At 48.6% G+C, this 23,342-nt stretch overlaps 1 protein-coding gene across 1 annotated transcript; it reads right to left on the reverse strand.

Moving 5' to 3' along the window:
• Positions 1–2: 2 nt before the first annotated feature.
• stxbp4 (syntaxin binding protein 4) lies at positions 3–19,624 on the reverse strand. Its single transcript, XM_086065160.1, has 24 exons — positions 19,620–19,624; positions 18,164–18,378; positions 17,311–17,386; positions 16,304–16,377; positions 16,133–16,228; positions 15,609–15,678; positions 15,303–15,377; positions 14,155–14,240; positions 13,919–14,081; positions 13,315–13,447; positions 12,925–13,031; positions 12,424–12,622; positions 12,112–12,181; positions 11,923–11,957; positions 11,392–11,488; positions 11,051–11,166; positions 10,763–10,849; positions 10,586–10,651; positions 7,383–7,571; positions 6,723–6,839; positions 6,577–6,626; positions 5,479–5,594; positions 1,862–2,152; positions 3–1,494 (listed from the first exon to the last, which is right to left on the reverse strand). The coding sequence occupies exons 1-23, from the start codon at positions 19,622–19,624 to the stop codon at positions 1,866–1,868; spliced, it is 2,529 nt and encodes an 842-aa protein (XP_085921286.1). The 3' UTR covers positions 3–1,494; positions 1,862–1,865.
• Positions 19,625–23,342: the final 3,718 nt, after the last annotated feature.

Here is a 23,342-nt window from a genome sequence, read left to right on the forward strand (position 1 = left end):
TGACAGCTTGAAGCTCATGTGCTCCACACCGCCAACAAAACAAATGAAGGGAAGGAAGTGAGAGAAGAGAAGGAGGGAGGAAACGAGGAAGCAAGACCACAAGTCAAGAAAGTTTTGAGCACAAGAAATCTTGCATATTAAAACATGATCAGATGACGTAACCTTGATGAGCAAATTTGCTAACGTACGTCTCGTGTATTTTTCCTGAAATCACAATACGTGCGTGTGCATTTGAAACATACGTATGTCAATGTCTACAACATGCACACGCACGTGCGCAAGTAGATACATTGAAGTTGATCAATTAATACAAATTGTACAGCGTCCCCAATGTGAGGTTGAGCTGACGTCACACCGGCGACCGGCGACCGTCACCAAGTCTCCCTGACAACGGTCGCTAGGGCCATTTTGTTTTGACCTTTGCCAGGACGGGGACGGAAAAAGTAGGGCGGCGAGTAAGCGGGACAAACGAGAGGGACAAACGCCTCGGGGCCCGGGCCCATCCAATGCAGGGCGCCCCCTAGTGGGCCGCGAGGACAACCTGATGGGTTTCCGTGGCAACCGGCCGACAGGAGAACCAAAGACAAAAGCAAATGGCGACAGCGCTTGTGCTGGTGTGCTCTCGTTTGGTCCGGATGTCGTTTCGTCTCATGCTATTGATTTGGACGTCATATCATTTAGTATTTGTGTCGTCATTTATCTGCAACGTTATATTTAATTGTATCTGCATCTGTGTTCGTTTTATTTTCATGTCGTTTAATTGGTTCATTTGCAAGCATTTATTTGATGGAACTTAATTTGTTTCATACGTCGACATTGAAATTTGTTTGCGTTTTCTTTGCTGTGGCTTCATTTGATTTGGATTATTATGGATTATTCCCGTGTTACGTCACCGCTGCCGCCCACTCCAACTCCTCTCTACAATCACGTTAGCATCATTTTAGCATTTAGCGCACAAACTGCCGTCCCCCAAACAAAATGGCGTCTCATTGGCGTGGTCCAATATTTGCGTCAAGGTTGCTGTCGCGTATTTGAACGGGATATTCTCGGCCTTCCAGCTGCTGCCGTCTCACGCACGCACGCACGCGCGCACGCGCACACCGCTTGACCCCGTACCGTCCGCGTGTAGTCAAGTAATCAGATTACTGGAGTCTTTTATTCAGTTATTTTGTGGGGGGGGGGGGGGGGGGGTTGGGCACAAATCAGTTTCACGCACACACATTGATTTGTCTGTATGACATAACAACAGCGTGTGTGTTTGTGTTCTATTGTAAATAATGAGCATCAAGATTACCACAGGAAAGATTTTTGGGGAATAAATGTGTGTTCGGGTCATGAAAGTGTCTTTTCCACTCCATACTTTCTTCAGCCTTCTGATTGGCTCGCTTCCTTTTAATAGTCCAGCTTGTTGTTGTGTTTTACGGTTCGTTTCGAAACATACTTACAGGGCAGGAGAGTTTCCATAGCAACAACAAACACCCCCATCTTCTTCTTCTAGGAAAAAAAAATGAACAAAAAGATCAATTTAACACCAAGACTAGCAAGAAAAACAGACAAAAAAAAAAGGTAAAACAAAATTCAACAGAAAACAAAATATGTAACAAAGACTAAAAAAATGCCACAAAAAGATAAATAAAACAAACAAAAAAACAGAAAGGGAACAAAAAGTCACAAACACGATAAAAAATATTTTTTTTAAATCCCAATAAATATTTTTTAATAAAGTAACAAGAAAATGTCACAAAGAATGAATACAAAAATGAATGACAAACATAAAAACAAAACATGTAAGAGAAAATGATGTAAAGGAGCAAAAAAGAACAATCACCAAGGTTTCCTCTCAATTAGTACTTGTACTCACGCAATTAGTTTCCATAGCAACAAGAAGCTCCTCCTACATTTTCATCTCCCGGTCCCCGTTTGCGGCCTGCGATGATGATGATGATGTCGTCGTCATGGCGACGGCCAGCGGCGAGCTCCACGAGGTGGTTTGCGTTACATGGCTGACAAAAAAGAGGAACAAAGGTTGCCACGGTAACGACAACATTAGAAAAAACTCCACTTGGCAGCGACGGACGAGCGCAGACTACGTACTTGATGAAGTACTTGACGCCGTGCTCCGTGTACGCCTCCTCCCAGCCGTAAGGAAGAGCTGACCCACGCACACACGCAAACACGCACACACAACCTATCAACCAACCGGTGTCCTGGAGATAATGCCAACAACGCTTGACCGTGAATAGATTCTATTGAAAAAGGAGTGCCTCAGGGCTCCTAACTGGAACCCTTGACACACGTGCTTAAAAAAACTAAAGAAAGCAGCCTGTCACAAACATTCACTTACCTTATCACTGTTGCTAACAAAATGCACCAAAATGGCAAAAGAAAAACAAAACAAAGACATTTGAAAAAGTTGTGAAAAATGGCAACAAATATCTAAAAAAGCAAAATAATTCAAAAAACACTCCCCAAAAATGAAGTCATCAGCTCATGAACTTTTTATTTACAACATGCATGTCATGAGCTGCGAGGTCAACGTGTCGTCGTTATTGCAAACGCTTGTGACCTCATTTGCTCGTGTCAACGCGCGCCTGTCGTCTTTTGTTTTGTGCTGGTGTCGCATGAGCACAAAAAAAAGAGGGAAAAAAAGTGTTTTTCTCTGGAAGTGGAAAGCGCCCCGCCCGCCCCGCACCCGCACCCGCTTGTCCCCTCGAGTACACGCAAAGGTGATGAGGAGGAAGATGATGAAGCTCTTTTGTGAGCTCCACAATAGAAAGTGGGACACCGGCACATAAGGAGACACGTGATCGACATCTCACATAAAAGACATCAAAGACAACAAGAAGACAAACTGAAGCAAAAAATACATAAAAAAAAGAAGCAGAAAGACAAGAACGGTAGGAGACTTCATGTAAAAACAAACAAAAAAAAACATCAGACTAAAACTCCAAAAAGACAAAACAGTCAAAGGAAAGCTTCAGAAAAGCAAAATAAAACAAAACGGGACTCCAAAAAGTTAAATCAAAACAAAACAAAAAAATGTCAGTCAGATGTCAGAGAAGGCAAACATTGGCAAGTTCACAAAATCACTTTCACAACGGCCTCATTTGAAAGGAATCAAAAACCTACTGCAAAAAAAAAACGAACAATATAAGAAGATTAAAAAATGGAAGAAAATGAACACTGAAAAAAACGAAGACAAAGGAAAACAACAAAAATGGAACAACAGAAAATACAAAACAAAAAAGCCACAAAAGCAAATAAAATGAAGACAAAAAAACAACACACTTTCTTTCACAAAGAGACACTGCACAAAATACTACAAAATGACACAAAAACAAAAACAGACCTCAAAAAAAGGGCAAAAAGTCAAAGTGACAAAAGTTTCATGGAAAAAACTTTCAACAAAAATGAAAAGTGGCAAAAACACAAAATGTCCCCCAAATGTGACACAAATTGTCACCAAATGCTAAAAAAGAAAACAAATGTCAGACTAAAAAAAGCAACCAAAAACTCACCAATAGATTTGAAAAAGTAAAAGGAAGTAAAAGTGTCGAAAAGTCAAGCAAGTGGTCAGAAGACGTCAGACAAGACAAACTTTATTGACAATTTTAGACTCGACAAACACAAACAAGCTTCAATGCTGACAGCAGCTTCTTGTAGAAAAATAAAAAATGTCTCCTCCACGTATCTTTACAAGCGCGTGCGTTCGTGCGCGCGCGCGTGCGTTCGTGAGGCTTTCGGTATCCTAGCAACAGGCGACGTGATGAAAAGCAGATGGAGGGAAAACGCTGCTGCATCCAAATGACCTACTTTCCTTCTACGTGTCTTTCTATGACATCTGGCCATCATCATCATCATCATCATCATCATTTTGCCCTGTTACCAAACACTTCTTTGTGTGTGTGTGTGTGCGTGTGTGTGTGTGTGTGTGTGTGTGTGTGTGTGTGTGTGTGTGTGTGTGTTTGTGTGTGTGTGTGTGTGTGTTGCGGCTGCGGGGCCTCGGCAACCGTATCGATCGGAAGCCGACTTTACAAACAATCGTGTTTACGAACAAGGCCTTGCTTCGTGGCGGCCATTTTGTGCTCGCGCTATCCATGGCGAACGCAGCAGCACGCAAAATGGTCAAGTTCGCATTTTGCCATAAATTCAATATTGATTTATTTGAACAACGCACGGATTCAAAATAAGCTCAATGAAACTAAAACACCAAGAATAAAATGGAAGATTTGGAACGTTGCCCGATAACAGCGAATCCTTTCATTTGGAAATGCGACTCATCGTCGCGTTCATGTCGATGTCAATCTTTCAAAACGGACATTGGAAGACAAACGGCTGACAACAATAATAGCCAAAAAATACAAATATAATAATCCTCCAATCGATTTGGTTTAGCTGTGAGCGCCTTCTTTGCCTATGTGCCCCCTAGTGGCCACAGAAGAAGGAGCAGCACAATGTCCAGCAAGTGAGGGCTTGCCAAATAGGAGCTGAAACGCTTCCTTTACGTTCTCGCAAATGATATCATTGCTGGCTGCTTGACTGTTGTTGTGGTTCGAAAGACGCCACGATGGAGTTTCGTTGTGGCGCGGGTGGCAAGAGCGCACCTGACGTCTAGCGAGAAGATGGCGGCAAATGCGGCCCAGACGCTCCGCGGGGCTGCGAGAAGGTCGCCGCTGAAACATGGAGGACAGACGTCACTCGCAACACGAGCGGCCGTCCACTAGGGGGCGCAGGCGTGCGGGCGGGAGCTCCACAAAGAGGGAGGAAGTCACAGAAACGTTCACGCCGTCCATCCAGCACGCCGTCCAATCTCGTTGAGTCGAACCCGAGTTTCGCATTGACGCCACTTTTTGTGTTGCTTTTGACAACATTGGCGTCCGTCTGAGTTTTGTAACAATTCGCTCACAGCCAACGACTTATTTGCGGACAGACACATTCATGTTCATCAAATGATTCCTTGACGAATAAAAGCGAGTTAAGACGCGATTTGCTCAAAGACGCAAGTCTACAAATGAGGCCGTTTTCATCCGAAAGACGTTTGTTAAGAAACATTTGTCAACATTTCAAACATTACTGAAAAGACAGATTGGATAAGAAATCCTGGAGAAAAAGATTTCATCTCAATAAATGATCAATTTGCTAATCGCGTAAATTGGTCATTTATTGTTTATTTGTTTCTCAAAAAAATGCTTGCCAATAAATACAAACTTGTGAAAAGAAATTCATGAGCCAATTGTAAAGTTGATTTTGTAACGCAAGAGCAACAAATGAAGTCGCTTTTCTATGTACTACTTTCCTACCGTTGCTGCCATTGAGTGACAGGAAGCCGAGCGGATGTTTGGCCAGCTAGCGGATGTGATGCTAACTTAGCTTACTTGCGTCTTTGTGGCGTTTTCCGTTTCGCTGAAAACGCAAGGCTTGAAAATGCCCGTTTTCAAGCGTCAACACGCAAAAAGGAAATGTTCAAGTGTGACTTACTGTCCACTTCCAGGAGCGTCCTGACGCTGGCGCTCAGCTCGTGCGCTTCCTTCGCCAGCGCCGCCGCCGCCGTCTTCTTGTGTGGCGAGGGTCCGTCCTGAGGGACGTCCTCGCGACTGCACAACAACAACAATTGCGCGTTCACGTCAACGACTCGGAACGTCTTTTACGCAGCAAAGTTGCAATTCAAAATGAAAGCCACACAAAATGGCGTCATTTCAGACATGATTTGTGCCGTGACAGAAAGACGTCGTGATGGTTTTCACGTTTGAGCGCAACAATAATAAGTTGGTATGAACGCATCTTCTGTTGTTTTTCTTCTTGGTCAGCAGGTGGCCTACAAACGCGTAACAACAGGTGAGGACAAGAGGGGGCGGGGGGGGGGGGCAGCCCGGGAGGATGGGGGGCACGGCGGTTATGAAACATGAGAGACACGCTGAAAAACACACGCACACACAACGTGGCTTAACAGCGCGACCGACTGACCCGATTGAGTGAAGTGGACTTACACAAGAATCAAAGACACAAAGAGCGAGCGCCACGTCGCGCAGGACGCACGCTGGCAGCAGAATGAACATCCGGCAAAGCGGAACAAAGGAGAGAGCTTAGCATCGAAGGAAGGACGATCGAGACGGGAGGGACGGAACCCGAGGCAGCCGATTTGACGGCTGAACGATCAATGGCCGCTTTATTTGCTGAACATTTGCGAGCGAGCAGTCAACAAATGCTCGTGAAAAAGAAACGCAGCTGACGACGAAAGCCGAGTCAAAGCAAGGCTCGCTAATAAAATAATATTGATTAACAATTCAATGTGGATCATAAAAGCAAACAAATGCTGGTGAAAATGTCAAAGTGCTAAAATAAGCGGCGGCCAAAATGACGAGTCGTAAAGGTTAGCGTTGTTGCGAAGCGCGCGAGAGCCTTGCCAGTCGTACCACCTGCTGCCCCCCCCCACTGCGGCGCAGACGTTGGGTAACGAGGCTCACCGGCAGCGGGCGGCCATTAGCGCCAAGCGGCTTACGGAGGCGAAGGGCCCGCCCGGGCGGGCTCAAGTGGGTCAAAGCGGGGAAAGGAAAAGGACGCATTTCAAGGTGTTACCTGAAGGTGTCGCCGTGTCCGAGTCCTTCGAGCAGAAACTCTTCAACGTCCTGAGGAGAAAACAAAACCAGTTGAAGGGGGACGGAATCCAACCAGCGGCCATCTTGCCGCGGAATCCAACCAGCGGCCATCTTGCCGGTTGCCACCTGCGCAAAAGTCAGCAATTTTGCAGTGGCCGTCTCCAGCGCGTTCTTGACGGCGTGGCTTTTTCTCAGCTGACATTCCAACATGGCCGCTTTCTTCTTCAGCTGCTCGCGGTCCTCCTGCCGCGTAAAAAACAAACAAAAGCAAAACCGGCGTCCATTGAAGGCTCGACAGCGTCTCTTCTTTTACAAGCTCACGTCTTCATTTGTTTGTCCAATCAGATTTCGGCCTTCTCAAACAATCTGAGCCCTGACGCAGACGCGGAAACTCTGGACATGATTGACGCCCACAAACAATTGCCTGCAGATGCCACAAGATGGCAGCAAAGCATTTAGTCAAAATGAAGATCCTCAACTCACTTGACAACAAGTTGGCGGCCAAGTACTACTTTTATCTGAATGAAGCGGAAACACGTCCACATATGACAGTTCCTTGGCATCGTTAAGCTAAAAGACGGCGGCAAAGCACTACGTTTGAGCACAAAAAGAGCAAATATGGAGTTTTCCAGTGGATCCGTGAATGTGGGAATTCAAATCTGCCGCACAGAACTTCAAGTAGATGAGCAGCGCCAGCGCTTTTCAAATTTGTCGTCACTTGATGACATCAGCCATTTTTCTTTCCTTTCCTTTTGGTCAATGGCATCAACCCGCGCGTCCTCCTACCTGGTTGTCCAGAAGAGGAAGAGGAGGACGAAGGGTCCGCTTGTCCGTCCGAGCCTTGAGCTCGGCGATCTCGGCCTCCAGGAGTCGGACCACCTCCTCGTAGTCCATCTCCATCCCGCGGGCTTGCTTGCGCGCCTCCTCGGCCATCTCCGCGCGCGCCCGCGTCTCCTCGCCGTCCGCCTTGGCTTCCTGCCGGGGAGGAAGTGGCGCTCGTGACGCGTTCAGGGCCTGCCTGACATTTGCAAACACTCGCCCGAAACAACAACAACACATTTTGTGCTGAAGGCCGACTGCTGATTTCTACAAACTGACGAATGACGCGCGCTTGTTGGAGTGAGGTTCGAGAAAAAAACGTTTTTTAAAAGAATTCGTTTGGATGTTTTGATTTGTATTATAAACAAGCAACCGTATTCATTTGAAAGGTAAATGAAAATAAATTGATTGAATATTTTAGGGTACAAAAAACAAAACCTGCACTTATTTAAGATCTTCTTCTTTTTCTTCTTTTTTTTACAATTACCAGCAATTCAATTTGCGTTCATTCAAATGCATGGATTTTCCTCTTCAATGTGCAAAAACGCTTTCTTTTGATAACAAGTCACTCACGGGTTGCCGTTTTCATTTCAAGGCCAAAACGTCCGGACGCACACGCACGCACGCACGTACATAACGCACTTCCTCCCCCCAACCGCAACCAAAACCCAATTCAAACCGAAACTCTAAAACCACATTCTGATCCTTAAAAAGAGCTTCGGACACCAAAATGTCGCCACGCGGACCCCACAATGATAGTAAACGCCCAGAAAACGGTAACCCTAACCCTAACCCAGAAAACGGTCCCTGTGATGTCATATAAACCCGCACACACACGCACACACAATGTGTGTCCACGCTGGACGACGGGAAGACGATACTTGGGAAGGGATTACAAGTAATGTCATTACAAGTTACATAAGCGCGCACACACCTGGCACACTTAAAGCAGGAAGACCGTTGACACGGTGCTGTTCCGATACCAATGCGGTATCGGGTGTCGGGAGAGAGCCCGATACCGCATTAAAACAGCGGCATCGGCGAATATGAACGAGTAGCGCGCCGATAGCGTGATTTCCGACTTTGGATGCGCGCCATCTTGTCGTCTTGCGACCATGAGCTGCCTGCTGTAAAATGAGGGCTCCATTTTGAAGGAAGCACCTGAACGCCCCACCGCGCTTCTTCATGTCCAAAAAGTACCTGGACGCAAGGTGAGCCGTCTGAACGGTCGCCATGCGGCTTGGCGGACGTCCTTTCACGTAACGATGGTGCGACGCCGACGACCTGGTGGCCATCAAATTGTCCTTTTCAACCCGTGTGGATGTTGACGGATCAAACGTGGGAAGGAAGTTTGTGCATCTGGTTGAGTAAGTAATGGATCGCAGCAGGAAGTGGTCTCGTCTCCAGCTGTGGGCTGGGAGGTGGGGGGGCATGTGGGGGGGGGGGGGGGGCAACCACATAAACAGGAGCAAAACACCCCAAAAAAGCGAACAGCGAGTGTGCGGCGTTGACATGGCAACGGTGAGGCCAACGCGTCTGAGATTGCCGTTGCCATGACAACGCACATCACTTGTCGTCGCTCACCTTCTTGTCTGGCTCACTTTTGGCACCTCCTCCCTCCCTCCCTCCCTTCCTTCCTTTTTTTCCTTCCTTCCCACCTGACCTCGCTCATGGCTTCCTTCCTTGAGATCCTCTTTCCTTCCCTCCCGTCTCCTTTTCTGCCTTCCAACCTTCCTCACTCAACGGACTTTTTCTTCTTCGCTTCCTTCCTTCACTTTGTCCTGCTTTAGATTTTGCAACTTTTCTTCCTATTTTTTTTGCCTTCCTGCAATAATGAAAAACATCATCTGAACTTTATATTTCCAGGATTTCCCACGACTTCTCTGCTATGCAAATAATCCTTGAAGATGAAAAAAATAATAATTTTTCAACCAAACAACCCAAGCGTGTTTTTGTGTTGCAAATGGTTCGGTTTCAGCAATGCGAGCGGGACGAGCTTCAGCTTGATTCACAACAAACAAACAAAAGAAGCAGGAAGCAGGAAGCGAGCCCCCCCCCCCCTGCCCCCCCCCCCTTTGAAGGAAAGCTGCACATTCCTCCCACGCCAGCGAGCCGCGACCACTTTGGCTGCTTCAAAAGGTAAAAAAGAAGCAAAAGTGCCGCTGAAGAGCGGAGGTGAGCCCACACGCACCTGCCGAGCTATTTTCAACAGCGGCGGCCCACACGCGCTCTCCCACGCGCTGCAAGTCCAGTGAATGCATCGGGACGGCGCATCCAGGAAACAACTTCTGCTGCCGCATCTGCATGCAGCAGCGCCGCATGGCAGCACGACATGCACAAATACACGAGGTCCCTGAACGCACCGGGATGCTTCGGTGATCGACGAAGCATCAAAATGCTTCGTCGTGTCACACAAAAGAGGGAACAAAAGAGCGACGTGAATCTGTATCACGCTTGTTTCACGTTTACAGTCAAATTAAATACAATTTCGACAACAACACGTTAAACGCTAAAAGGTAAACAAACAACAGTCTAAAGAAAGGCCCGCCTAACTCAATGCTAATGCTAGTTAGCTTCTCTGTTGCGGCGCTTTAGGCACCGCAGCAGTCCCGGTCGCTCACATTTCACAAAAGAGCTCCAATTTGCAAGCGCATCAAGCATCGTTCACGACATCAACACGACCCGCTTTGAGTTTAAAGGTCAACGTCGTCAGCCAATTCCATTCGTGTAGACGGCAAGAAAGCAAAAAGCTCAAGGATGCGGTACGTTGCGCTATAAATCGGATGCCGATGTCGCCGGGCCATCACTATGAGGACACTGAGAGTAGCTTTCATGGATCAAAACATTTTTGGGGGGGTCTCTCCCCCCCCCCCCCCCCAAATGGTAGATATTGACAAAAACCTCCACAAAATTGTTTGAGGAAAGAGCAAGATTTTTCCATGTCCAGGCATTGCCTTGGAAGCGAAAGTTGCCCCTGCCAACATGGCCGCCAAGGAGACATGGCGGTTCGCCAGACAATGTGTTTTCATGGGGGACGACAAAACTGTTGATGTTCTGAGGATTCGGACATTTTGAAATTCAACAATGAGTAACCGATGATTATGGATTCGTTGTCGATGAGCGGTTTTGTTGAATTCTTCTTTGATGATGTCATGCGTGTTGCGTCCAACCTGTCTGACTCGGTCCAGCTCTTCCTCCATCTGCCGCCGAACCCGCTGCGACTCCAGCAGCTGACCCTGAACACGAGACGACACCCACGCCAAACAGGAAGTCAGCCTGTGCGCGCCTCCAGCGCCACCAGCAGACCAAAAAAGGAACAACCGCTGTGTGCAAAACGGGGCTCTCACCTGCAACCTCTTGATCTCCCGCACAGCCGCCGCCTTCTCCGTCCTCGGTCCATCCATCTCGTCCGCGTCGTTCCAATCGGACGTTGGCTGCCAAGTCGATTTAGGTTGTCAAGGCAACAGCAGAAACAAAGCGCAAAAGTCTCCACAGTCCCGAATACTGGACTTGGAATTAGTAATGGAGTATTTATGTAGCGTAGGTAAAGTACAAATGGCAGATACTTTACTCGAGTAATATCCCGTCAAGCCAATTACTCAAGTGTGACTTTTAGGTACTTTTTGTTGTCCTACCCGGCGACGAGCGAGCAGATTCAACAGGTCCTCACACGTGAACCTTGACCCCGGCTGGGCGGCGGTCGGCCCGTCGGGTTGCGAGTTGAACACCTCCCGGCTCGCGATCTCCAAATCTGACGGGCAAACAAACAAACGTCTTCTCTGACAAAATAATCAAGTGCGACCCGCGTATTCAAGTGTTCATTGTTGCCATAGCAACAACAGGACCGGCTTCAGTACACCACGCACCAACATTTGACTGAAAATTGAATCATTGCGCAAAGAAACTAAAAAGACGACGACGGTACCTTGTTGTCCGATCACGTGGCGAGCGTTGAACGCTTTGGGCAAGTTCTTACCGGCATAGGCCACCGTCCCGGCCGGATCCGTTTGCAGTCGGGCCGAGAGCGCCTGGCGCCGAGCGTCGCAGGGTTTGAGGCCCAGCAGGTCCAGAGCCTCAACACGTGCAAAGAAACATCCATAAAAGCCGATCAATACGTTCGCATGGCGAGCGCGGGCGGGTTGAAGCCACAAACGCCAGCGAACAAATCAATTGACTTGAAATGTCCAAATAACCAGCGAGCGCGAACATTTCACATCTTCCACGTGGCGGGAGGGAGGAAACTTTCATTTCTGAAAAATGTCTTGCTTTTTTATATTGACAATTTCTCAAGATGTTCAATTTGGGCTTTTCATTCGCAAAAACTTAATGAAGTCGACTCAATCAACTTTTTGATAAATACTACATTGTAGAATCCTGCAATGTTTTCACATGTATTGTGCTGAAATGAGGCTGCCCTCTAGTGTCCACTTTCATTATGACACCTCGAATCAAGCAGGCGCTGAAGCATGAAATACTTTCAAATACTTGGAATTGTGAAAATGATCACCTTTTCCACTTGCTCCACTTTGAGACGACGGCCATCTGCAAAAATTAATAAATACAATAATTGACTGTATGAGTCACGGTTTTGGATTATTTGTAGCCAGGACACTCGAGCAAACAATATGAATACGCGTCCCCTGGCATTATATTGTGTGCCGAATAAATTGTCTCATTGAAATATGAGGATTCGTACCCACATTGGGATCAGGCTCAGCGAAGGGAGGAACGGGGGCGCGTTGGCTCACGACTGGACTCGCATGGACCTGCGAAGACAAAAGTTGCGTCAGAATGTAAAACGAGTGATGGAACACCAGACGGACGGACGGACGGCGCATTGTCAGTGACCTTCATACGAAAATAACATCTTGAAAGACGAAAGGTAAAAGTTATGCTTTTGACTGTGACCCGGTTGACGAAGTTGTTGTTGTTTTTCTGACGTGACACACCGTCCAATGGGGTCCCGTGGTTCAAAGGAGGTCACGTGACCCCGTTTGCCGGGCCTCACCTGGCAGACGTTGACGGCCGGCAGCGTCTGGCAGGCCGGGTTGCGGCTGCAGGTGAGCTTGGTGACCGCCACGGGCGGCGGCGGCCCGGCTCCGGGGGGCGGGGCCTGGGCCCCCCCTACGACGGGACTGTGAGGACCGCTGCTGGAGCTGGAGGAAGTGCGGCGGCGGATGAAGGCCACTTCCGCGGTGGGATCTGGTCTGCCGTTTGGACCGCAAGCAGAACATCAAAACTGGATTTGTGCTCCGTCTTTCCCGAAGACGCCGTTTTAGTTGTCTTTAGCGTGCGAGCGACCCTCGGCTACTATTTGGTGGAAACTCGCCGAGTCGTGCGTTTTGCATGCTTCCTATATTGCGCCGAGATAGCGGCAGAATCCTGGCTCAAAGGAAAGTAGTAATTGCCACACAATTGCTTAAAGCATTTGGACTGAAATGATATAAAAAGTGTTTTGGGAATCGCGAATGACGAGGTTTCTTCTACTTGTAAATGTTCTTTTCGAGACCTGAGCTTGGTGCGAGTCAAGATGTTCCTGGCCTCCTCGCACGTCACGCCGATGAGCGATTCTTTGTTGATGGACACCAGCTGGTCTCCCACCTGCAGCCGCCCGTCCTTCACACGCGCACGCGCACGTGCACAAGAAACATCAATTACAATATATTTTATACTTTGTTGAATGAAGCTATTTGTTTGTTTGTTTGCTAACATGCGCTGTTTGAAGTTTCCTGTATGAGATAAAAGGTTGAAATGAGCAAATCAGGTTTTGCGCATCGTCTCATAAATCAGCGCAAATATATTAAAGGGCTACAAATTGCGCTCTGTGTGAAGATCAAGACAAATATGGAGATTTGCCGCCTGTTTGCGAACGCGGCATGCGGGCGAGGTGTCGGCCGACCTTCTGGCAGTCTCCTCCCGCCAGCAAGTCCTGGATGAAAACCATGGGGCCTTCGGGACGGTCGGCGCCGCCGCTGACCAGCAGGCCCAGGCCGCCGCCCTTGGCGATGCAGATCAACTGGATCCCGCTGTCGCTGCGGGAGGAAAGAAGCGAGCCAGGAAGGAAGGACGTGACGTCACACTTGCGGTCCGATGCCGTCGCAAGTGTCGCGTTCCGCATCGGTGGCTCTCAAACTGGCGACTCGCGTGGCGGGAGGCGTCACCGGCCTTACGCGTCCTTTGCAACCTTTGCTGCCGCCTCAACGTGACGTTCGCTGTCAAACTAAACGTTGCGTATTTCAAACAACGTTGCCTCAGCTAGCTTGATGCTAACGCATCAGTACAAACTGCAGTTATTTTCCGCATTGAAAAAAAAAAAAAAATAAATCATTACAAAACTATCAAAGGTGAAAATATCTTGAGAATTTCACGAGGAAAGTTGATTTGAGATCCGAGTGTGGTCACCCAATGAATTCAACTTGTATCTCAAGGCACGACTGCATTTATTTTTATTTTTTTTGAAGATCGGCCACTCTTCTGATTCTTTGTGCTATCCGTGGCCGTACCTGAAAGCGGGCGTGGCCGCGTGGCTGTAGATCGAGACCCCCTCTTTGGGGCTGAGCAGCTTCGGGCTCTCAGACGCCGACAATGCGGCCGAGGAGGCGGCGGCGGCCGAGGAGGAGGCGGCGGCGGCCGAGGAGGAGGCGGCGCCGGCGTCCGCCAACTTCCCTGCGCAGACACAAAATCCCGAGTTGAGTCTCAAATGTGGAGGTCCGCAGTCGTGGTTCTGCTCAGGTTTCACCTGCAGACCGTTGAGTGGGCGAAATCTGACCGCACGCCGCCAAGGGCCCGGAGCCGTATTTCTCCATCAGCTCAGAAAACTCCCGCCTTGAGATGACAACATGAATCCATGCGGTACATCCATCGCATTATGACTGAAGGAAATATCAACCTCAGAATGTTCAGCATTTTAATATATATAAACCTTTTTCTAATATATTTTTTAACCTTCATACACATATATATATATATATATATATATATATATATATACATATATATATATATATGTATATATATATATATATATCTATCTTGGATGCCATCCTGCTCTGTTGGTTAGCATTAGCGTAACATTTGCATGTGATGCTTTGAGGCCATCAGGCGGACCAGCGAGCTTTTGTCTTGTGGACACCAAATGTGTTGTCGCCGTACTTCAATGTCCTGTTGCGATGTCAGTCCCCCGAGATGCGAGTGCGGGTGCGAGTCACGGGGGCCGCCGGCCGGGCGACGCCGCCGTCATCGTCCCCGATGTGTCAGGACACGTTTATGCTGGCGGCGTGATGCAGAAAATAGCCAGGACAACAGAACGTCCGGTCGCATCACCTCAGCTGACGCCCCCATTAAAAAACGGACAAATAAATAAACGCTGACGCGGTGACGGCTGACCTCCGACTGGCACGAAGGGCTACGACGTCACTTGTTGTCGGGGGAGGCCGGCACGCCTTTGCACGGTGGCGGGCGGTGCTTTCATTTGTCAAAGAACATGACAAAAACATCCAAAATTCACACTCGCCGCCAGTGCGACCGATGATGAGACGTGCAGATGTGTGAAAGCGAACCGTTTTGCTGTCAACCAGTCAGAAGAGGGCAAAATGTGGATGTCATTGTGGGCTGGCTGGGAGGGCAAATGGAACCCGATTGTTTCCGTGAACCCGGAATATTTGCGCTTCAGCGTGTTCCAAGATTTCTTTTTAACCTCACCTCGCAAAACTCACCAAGTGGCTGTTTTGGCGCCCCCGTGTGGCATTTTGCTGCCAAGGAACTTCCACATAAAACAATATAACCTCCACAAGCAGTGCAGCCAAGACAAACGCTGCCAAATGAACACAACTGACAGTTGGGGGGGAAAAATGTCAAAAATTCGGTTGCTTATGGAGGTGGGCTTACCTGGAGTCGTCGTCCCTGGCGACCAGGAGAGACATGTGATTGGACAGCGATGCCGTCCTCAGGATCTCCACCGCCCTGCGACGAAACATCATGAACGTGCATCATAACACAAAACAAGACTTTGAAAATCACCCGCAAGCCATCACAAGCATATGAAATCACACCTGAGTGAAATCACACTGAATTCCGATCACACCTGAATGTCATCGCAGCAAGATGAAATGTTGACGCGCGCGTTGCATCACACGCTTGTGACAGCTGCCACCTGTGTGTGTGCGTGCGCGTGCGCGTGACAAAAGTCATCACCTGTCATTGGTGACGCCCCTCAGGCGGATGTTGTTCACGTCCACAATCAGGTCACCTGACTTAAGCCGACCTGCGACACGCACGCACACACGCAACAAGAGCGAGATCAAACAAAACAACATGAATTGAAAAATACATCAATTTCATTTCATGTTTTTTTTTTCAAGGCAAAATATACAAAAAGTTCTTAAGAGAAATCAAGACTTTTCATGATCGGTAAGAAAAAAATCCTTTTCATGTAAAACTTCAAGAATCCAAGATGGTCGCTTAGCCCCTCCCACATCCGAGATTACAAACAACAAAGCCAAAAGGTCCCTTGCAAGACTGAAACAACTGCTCTCCAAATTTGAACCACCCGCCAAGAGTGAAAATCTGCTTTTAGTTTGTTGAATTGAAATGCATGGTTGGAAAAATAACCCAAATTCTTCAAAAAAACTAAAGAAAATGCAGAAACTGCAAAGCAATCGTCCCCACAATTTGTTGTTTTGTAAAGCGTGAACAAAAGGCGTCAAATAAACGCCGACCGTCAGTTGCAGCCAATCCGCCGGCCACGACTCTCTTGACGAAGATGCCAAAGTCTTCGCCGGTCATTTCTTTGGCGCCGCCGATGACCTTCACACCTGCGCGCACAAAATCAGCAGCACGTAAACAACGCAGGGAAGCGAAGCATGCTGGGAAGGCGCGCGCAGACCCACCAAGTCCTCGCTTGCAATGGCTGAACTGCAGCCGGTGGACGGTTCGGCCGCTGCCGTGCGGGCCCATGACGGTCCTGAACGCGCACCAAATAAAGACCCAAAAATAAATACGTCAAATCAAATAATCACATCCCTCAAACCTTCCACTTTTTTCCTCCCACCTGATTTTGGGGTATTTATTTTGTCCCTTTTGCCCACTTTAAAAAAAAGCCAACAAGTTTGCAATCATTGAAGAATTGAATTCATCCTGCACAGACGCTCCAAGTAGGTCGTCGGTCGTCGTCGGTCGTCGTCGGTCGTCGTCGGTCGGTCGGCCGTCGGTCGTCGGTCGGGCGGTCCAGTGGAAGGCGGCAATTAAAGTGATCGCTTAATTCCTGCTAATCTGCCGGATCACCTGCCGCCCGTCATGAACGTCACGCGCGCACGTCAGTCGAATTGCGTGGCCTTCACAAGTTGAACAAGCAAAACAAATTGGATTCATGTCGACGCCATGTTGACTTTTTTTGTTTTGTGGTTTGCATTGAAAATGAGAATGTCAATCGTATCAAATGAGATACTTGAGGTTTTTCAAGGCCTCTATATTATCGGTGTAATGTCTAAAAAGACTTCTTTTTTTAGCAGGGAAAATGGATTTGATATCAATTACATGAAATGAAGTTGCTGACTGAACAAAATAATTTTAAGATGCAGGTTGATTTTAGTGTTGTTAGTTGAAGAGGCTTCACATTGAATTCATTTGAACGTTATGTCTATTATTTAACCATTTAGACTTTACAGAGCTAAAACACAAAAACACATTTGTTTGTTTTTTAAATACATCAAGAGTTGAAATATGATTCTTATCTATTTGAATAAGAATGAATAACAACAATAAGTCAAACGTGCACGGGAAGCGTTTCCTTCCGTGTTGTGATGATTCTCTTAAAGGGCCGGCGGCGGCGGCGTGTGGACGCACGAGCCCGTCAACAACCAGTTGGACAACAACAACAACAACAAAAGCACTTTACCTCCTCCAGGGAAGCCAGGACGCAGGAGACGAGCTTAGCGGTCGAGCGGCGACAGTCCAATCAAGTGCTCGGCTTCCTGCGGAAGAAATGACATTGCGCAACGTCAGCCACAGGACAAACAGCCAATCACACGCACACACGAGCACACGCATGCTGGCCGCACCGCGCCGTGACAAAACGACGCTTGTCTCCGGGGAAAACCATGACGAGACAAGGCTGCTGTGTGTGTGTGCGCGCGTGTGTGTGGGACAGAAATACGCCGAGATGGGGACACACACACACACACACACACACACACACACACACACACACACACACACACACACACACACACACACACACACACACACACACACACTAATCCCAGCTGATACCTGCCCCCTCACACACACACACACACACGCACACGCGCACACACAAGCAAATCCACTCAGAATGCAGTCGTCTGCATTCTGACACACACGCACACACCTTGTGGTTCACTGTATGGTCCAATAAGGAAGTACAATTTGAATTTTTGATGTGAAAAGTTTGAGCATCACGGAACTAAACGCTGCGCGGTCTTCTGCGTACGGACATCCTGACTTTGGTGGCGATGCACCGCGTCCTGACGGTGTTTGCGCTGCCGGCCTTCCGCTCGGTGCGGATTTCCCGCTCGCTGAAGCGGCGGCGGCGGCGGCGGCGGATGGGAAACCCCGCCAAGGCGCGCAAGGCCGCGCGCGCATGTGCGCCATCATCGTGGCCATCTTCCTGCTGTGCTTCCTGTCCACCGCCGTCACCACGCTGGTTCTGCGGCCGAGCCGCTCGCTGCGGCCGCAGGACTGCGCCTCTTCTACGCACTCACGCAGCTCACCATCGCGTCCTCGGGCCTCGACTCGGCCTTTGACCCCGTCCTCGACATCTTCTCCAGTTCCGCCTTCAGGAAGGCGCTCCCGGCCGGCGTGCCGCAGAGATTGCGTTGTTACCGGCTGGAGGACGGCGAACCGTCCACGTCCCAGTCCACCGTCCAGGTGGAGCTCGGGAGCGTGAGGACCGCCAAGGCCACTGAAGCCTCCTGAGGGGGGGGCGCTTCATTTTCACACTTTGAAATGCTTCCTCTGTGACAAAAATGCTGTTAATCCAAACAAATGCTACATTTCAAATTCAGCGTCACTCCGACTCTCATATTTCAACACTGACAGGAGACAAGTCCGCTGTGTGTCGATTCATGCCCTGAAATTGAGCAACCAGTCCATCCAGCCATTGCTCGTCTTTTTTGGGGGGGTCTGGCGACCAGTCTATTGTTTGTTATTGCATTCTATATTTGTTATTATTTTTCTTCTACAGGCTGCCTTGTGCCTAGAAAACGTCGGAGTGATGTTACAGGCAAAAAAGGTGACGCGTAAACGGACATTTTGTAAGAAACTTCTGAAGAACACAAACTGAATTCAAACACCATCTAGTGGACAAAACATAAAACTACATCAACACGACTCCTTGAGTCAGATGTCCGGCGTTTGTTTTGGCTTGTTGAGTTGCAGGCAACCACAATAAAATAAATAAGAAACGTGTCAAATATTGTTAATAAATAAATAAATAAATAATAATAAATACATACCCAGTGCTGCGTTCACTTTCCCATTTTGTTGTTGCTTCGCCTCGTAATCTTCAGTCCGTTTCATGTTAGGACGTGACCAGAATGTTCGGCTTTTTAAACAAATACATCTCCCAACACACTGACATCCATTAATTAAAATACTTTAAGTTCGAAGTTGGCTTGTTGAAGGAAGGCGGCCATGTTTGTTGAGCGTTGTTTTGGGAGGGAAACAAGCTCCGTCCGCTCGAAAAGCGCCAGGTATTTAAATGAAACGCCGCCAACAGGTGCTTCCGTGTTTTACTTCCGCATCTGACTTCAAAATTATATCAATTGATTTTTATTTGATTCAAATACGGTGTTTTGTTAGCTTACTTCTTGCAAATAGTGTCATTTATTTAAACTGTTTTGTTGATTAAATATTGGTTAATATAATTAAATTATTAGCAAAATTAAAACGGGATCGAATGGACTATATGCCACGGAGGAGGCGGGACTTCCGACTTGGGGGTTTTCACCCATCAAGTTTGTTTCCGTTTCCGGTTTGAGACGTGTGGGCCGCGTCCCAGTACTTGCGCTACCGCCTTTGTGTCCCTCGGCTGCGAGTGTGTCGCGTCCGTCTCGGTGCCGGAAGCATTTCAGATAGCAGAGACGCGCTCCCGCTCATCGGCGGTTGGGGGGCGCGTGTTGGGACGCGGCCGGAAACGGCGCTGATGTGTAAAAGCCGAAGTTGTACCCCATTGTAAGATAAGACGATGGAGGGATTTTATTAAAACAAAATATTATAGTGTACATTTCCTAAATATGTTTATTTTAGCCATCTAACTTGAATTAAGTACAAAGTAGTCATTACAGAAAGTATGAGAAGTGTCATGAGAAATTCCTTTACAAGATTAATAAGGGTACATTATTGTGTCCGGGGACTTTGTTAGACGATATTGGTTCCAACTGCTTTACGTTGTTGGAGTAAACGCACATTTTGTCTGCCTGTGTTGTGACGTTCCGCTAACAAGACCGCAAGCGCGCCTCCTCATCACACAAGTCGGTAATCGCGTGTTCACGACCGCTTTGCGGCGACACCAAAGCAAATTGCGAAGCGATGTCGCTCCTTGACGTGAACCTTCTTCAGTTGCCGGCAAAATGAAACCTCATCACCGTGACAACCTGATGAGAAAAACATTGAAGCCACTGTAACAGTTTGAGCATTCAATCGCGGCGTGCCACTTGAGCAGCAATCGGCAACTAAAAGGTCTTAAATATATTCATGGCCGAGATCATTAAAGCCTTTGAGAGCAAACGCAAGACTGCGAGAACTGCTGGTGGCTTGCGAGCCGGCGGAGATTTTACACTTGGTGTGCTTTGATTTTTCTTTTCTCGCGGCGAAGTGTCACGCAAAGCGTTGACATCTTCGGGTTAGAGACACTTCGCCGCTGAAGGGCCAAATCAGGACCGGCGCCACTGATAGCGGCGAGCGCAAGGGCGCCACTTGGACTCCTTCACGCCGCCTCTCCAGCAATCAGCGGCCATTTTTCACAGCTCGTCTGGGAGATGACACCAGCCAGCGACTGACGTGCGCGTTGCTCAGTTGGCCGACAAAAAAATGACACCGGCAACATCTGCATGACACCGGCAACATCTGCAATCCCACACTTGAGGCCGTTTCAGAGTTCTTTTAAAATCGTCAAGTCATTCAGACCAGAAATTACGGTTCAGACGTTACTTTAAGAAACTGAAGCATTTGATCAGTGTTAGCATAATTATTTTTAAACTGCTAGCATGCACCCAAAACTATTTGCATCAGTGATGCCAAAATAACCAAGTCCCGTTTCAAAAATAATTGGATCAAAACCTGTGAACTTTCGAGTAAAGACGAGGCAGCCAAAAAAAGTTTCGTTTTGGATTTTTATTCAATCGTACTCAACCGGATCAAAGCAAGTTCATCCTGCAAGAGAATAAAAACATAATTAACAATTGAATGTTGAGAAAGTGACATTTGCTGGTTCATACCTTTGGTGCCAATTCCTGGAAGTCTTCCAGGCCCTCCCAGGTAAGGAACTTGGGGATGCCGATCCTTTTGGGAATACTGCATTCTGGAGAATTCTTTGCGCTCTTGCTCGAAGCCGTTTCGGTTGTGAACAACGTAAGTTGGAAGCTCCTGCTCGTCCTGCTCGTCCTCCTCATCCGTCACATCAGTGGAAAGTTCTTGCCGAGACGACCAAAGGTCACTCGGGTTCGGGGAAAGCTGGTCCAAACCGTCGTCGGGGTAGCCTGGCTGGGAGGAAGTCCACTTGGTGTCGGAGTCTTGAAGTCCAGAAGCGCCGTGATTGAAGGACCAGGTGGAAAGTTGACCACCTGCTGGGTGTCGTTTCCCGCTGCTCGTTTGTGGACCCGAGACTCGACTGTACACACCTTTGGTAGCAGATTGGAGCTCAGCGCCGGCAGCAGGACTTGAAGGTTTGTAGTTGGACACTGGATTAAAGACGTGACCATATGTTGCCCAACCAGAGTCAAACGCTGCGTTGGCCTTTCCAGCAGGAAGACTCACGTACGCGCCACCGGGAGACGGAAGGGGGGCAACGGAAGGGTTGGAGCTGGGAGACCAGTAAGCTGAACTGTATGCGGCCCAACTTGGATGAGCTGCTGCCGGTCCCTTCCCAGTGCCGATTTGGACTCCACCGGCGGACGGTGCCACGTGGGTTTGAAAGCCTGCCGAGTGCCCCTTGCCAGCACTCGGATCAGAAGCGGTTGGGGGCTTGTAACTGGGACGTTGCTGGACTGGATTGTACGCGGACCAGCTTTGTCGCAGGTCGCCACCAGGACGAGATGCCGGCTGCCCTTTCACAGTGTCAGGAGAAGTTGGTGGATAAAACACTTTACTGGATGCTGCCCAACTTTGAGGAAGGTCGACGCCCACATTCACAACTGGCTGCCTTTTGACCGAGTCAACTGCACTTGAGGGTTTGTAGCTGGGAGGTTGCGCATCGACTGGACGGTACATTGCCCAACCTTGGTGCAGGTTTCCACCAGGAAGTTGTCCCTCTGCAGCAATGGGACTCTCAGGAGCCGTTGGGGAAGGTTGCTCATACAAGGGCCAACTTGAGGGGAGGCTGCCAACCGGATTCACTGACAGTCGTCCCTGGACAGCGTCAACTTCGACTAAACCAGGTGCAGGTTTGTAGCTGGACGGTTGCTCCTCAACCGAGCCAGACGCTGCCCAACTTTGTCGCAGGCTTCCACCTGGAAGAGACGCTTGCTGACCTTTCACGGTGCTTTGCCGAGTCCCTTTGACTCCACCAGGAGGACGAGTTGGTGGCTCGTAGACTTGACTGTATGTTGCCCAACTGAAGGGAAGGTTGCCACCTGCATTCACTGCCGTCTGCCCTTTCACACCCTCAGGAACAGTTTGCGGTTGGTAACTGGATGTTGGCTCATAGACTTGACTGTACGCGGCCCAACTTTGTTGCGGGTTGCCACCAGGATTAGATGCCGGCTGCCCTTTCACACCACCAGGAGCAACCGCAGGATCAGATGGTGGCTCGTAGACTTGACTGTACGCGGCCCAACTTGGGGGAAGGTTGCCACCTGCATTCACTGCCGTCTGCCCTTTGACAGGGTCAACTGGAGAGGGTTTGTAGCTGGGAGGTTGCACGTCAACTGGGCTATAGACTGCCCAACCTTGGTGAGCTGAAAGTTGTCCCTTTGCAGGGGCGGGACTTTCAGGAGCCATTGGGGGTTCAAAACGTGAAGATGGCTCATATACTGGATGGTATAATTCCCAACTTGGGGGCAGACCACCAGCTGGATTTACTGCTACTTGCCCCTTGACCGTGTCAACTTTGGAAGGTTGTGCCTCAACTGAACTGTATGTTGCCCAACTTTGTTGCCCTTTGACAGTGCCAGGAGGAACCACAGGAATTGGTGGTAGATAACCGGAGGTCTGATCATAGACTTCACTGTAAGCTGCCCAATTGGGGGGAAAGTTGCCACCGGCATTCACGTTGACTAAACTAGTTGCAGGTTGGGGACTGGAAGGTTGCTCTTCAACTGAACTGTATGCTGCCCATCTTTGTTGCAGGTTCCCAACAGGATTCGATGCCTGCTGCCCTTTTACAGAGACAGAAGGACTCTCTTTGACTCCACCAGGATAAGCCACAGGATCAGTTGTGTGATCATAGACTTGACCGTATGCGGCCCAACTCGGTTGCAGGTTGCTACCAGGATTAGATGCTTGCTGACCTTTTACAGTACTTTGACTCACAGGATCCGTTTGGTGATCATAGACTTTACTGTACGCGGCCCATCTTTGTTGCAGATTGCCACCAGGATTAGATTCTTGCTGACCTTTCACAGTAGTTTGAGGACCTACAGGATCATAGACTTTACTGTACCCGGCCCATCTTTGTTGCAGATTGCTACCAGGATTAGATTCTTGCTGACCTTTCACACCATCAAGAGGAAC

Source organism: Leptonotus elevatus, chromosome 20, assembly GCF_054856555.1.
Source record: "Leptonotus elevatus isolate MCC_2025b chromosome 20, RoL_Lele_1.0, whole genome shotgun sequence".
Lineage (NCBI taxonomy): Eukaryota > Metazoa > Chordata > Actinopteri > Syngnathiformes > Syngnathidae > Leptonotus > Leptonotus elevatus.

What these genes read in the sequence shown, in the direction of transcription:
- stxbp4 (XM_086065160.1), bottom strand. An exon ending in ATCTGCTCGCTCGTCGCCGG is followed by an intron (nt 10,850 to 11,050) that starts GTAGGACAACAA and finishes TCGACTTGGCAG; the next exon opens with CCAACGTCCGATTGGAACGA. An exon ending in GACGCTCCTGGAAGTGGACA is followed by an intron (nt 2,153 to 5,478) that starts GTAAGTCACACT and finishes TGCGTGGGTCAG; the next exon opens with CTCTTCCTTACGGCTGGGAG.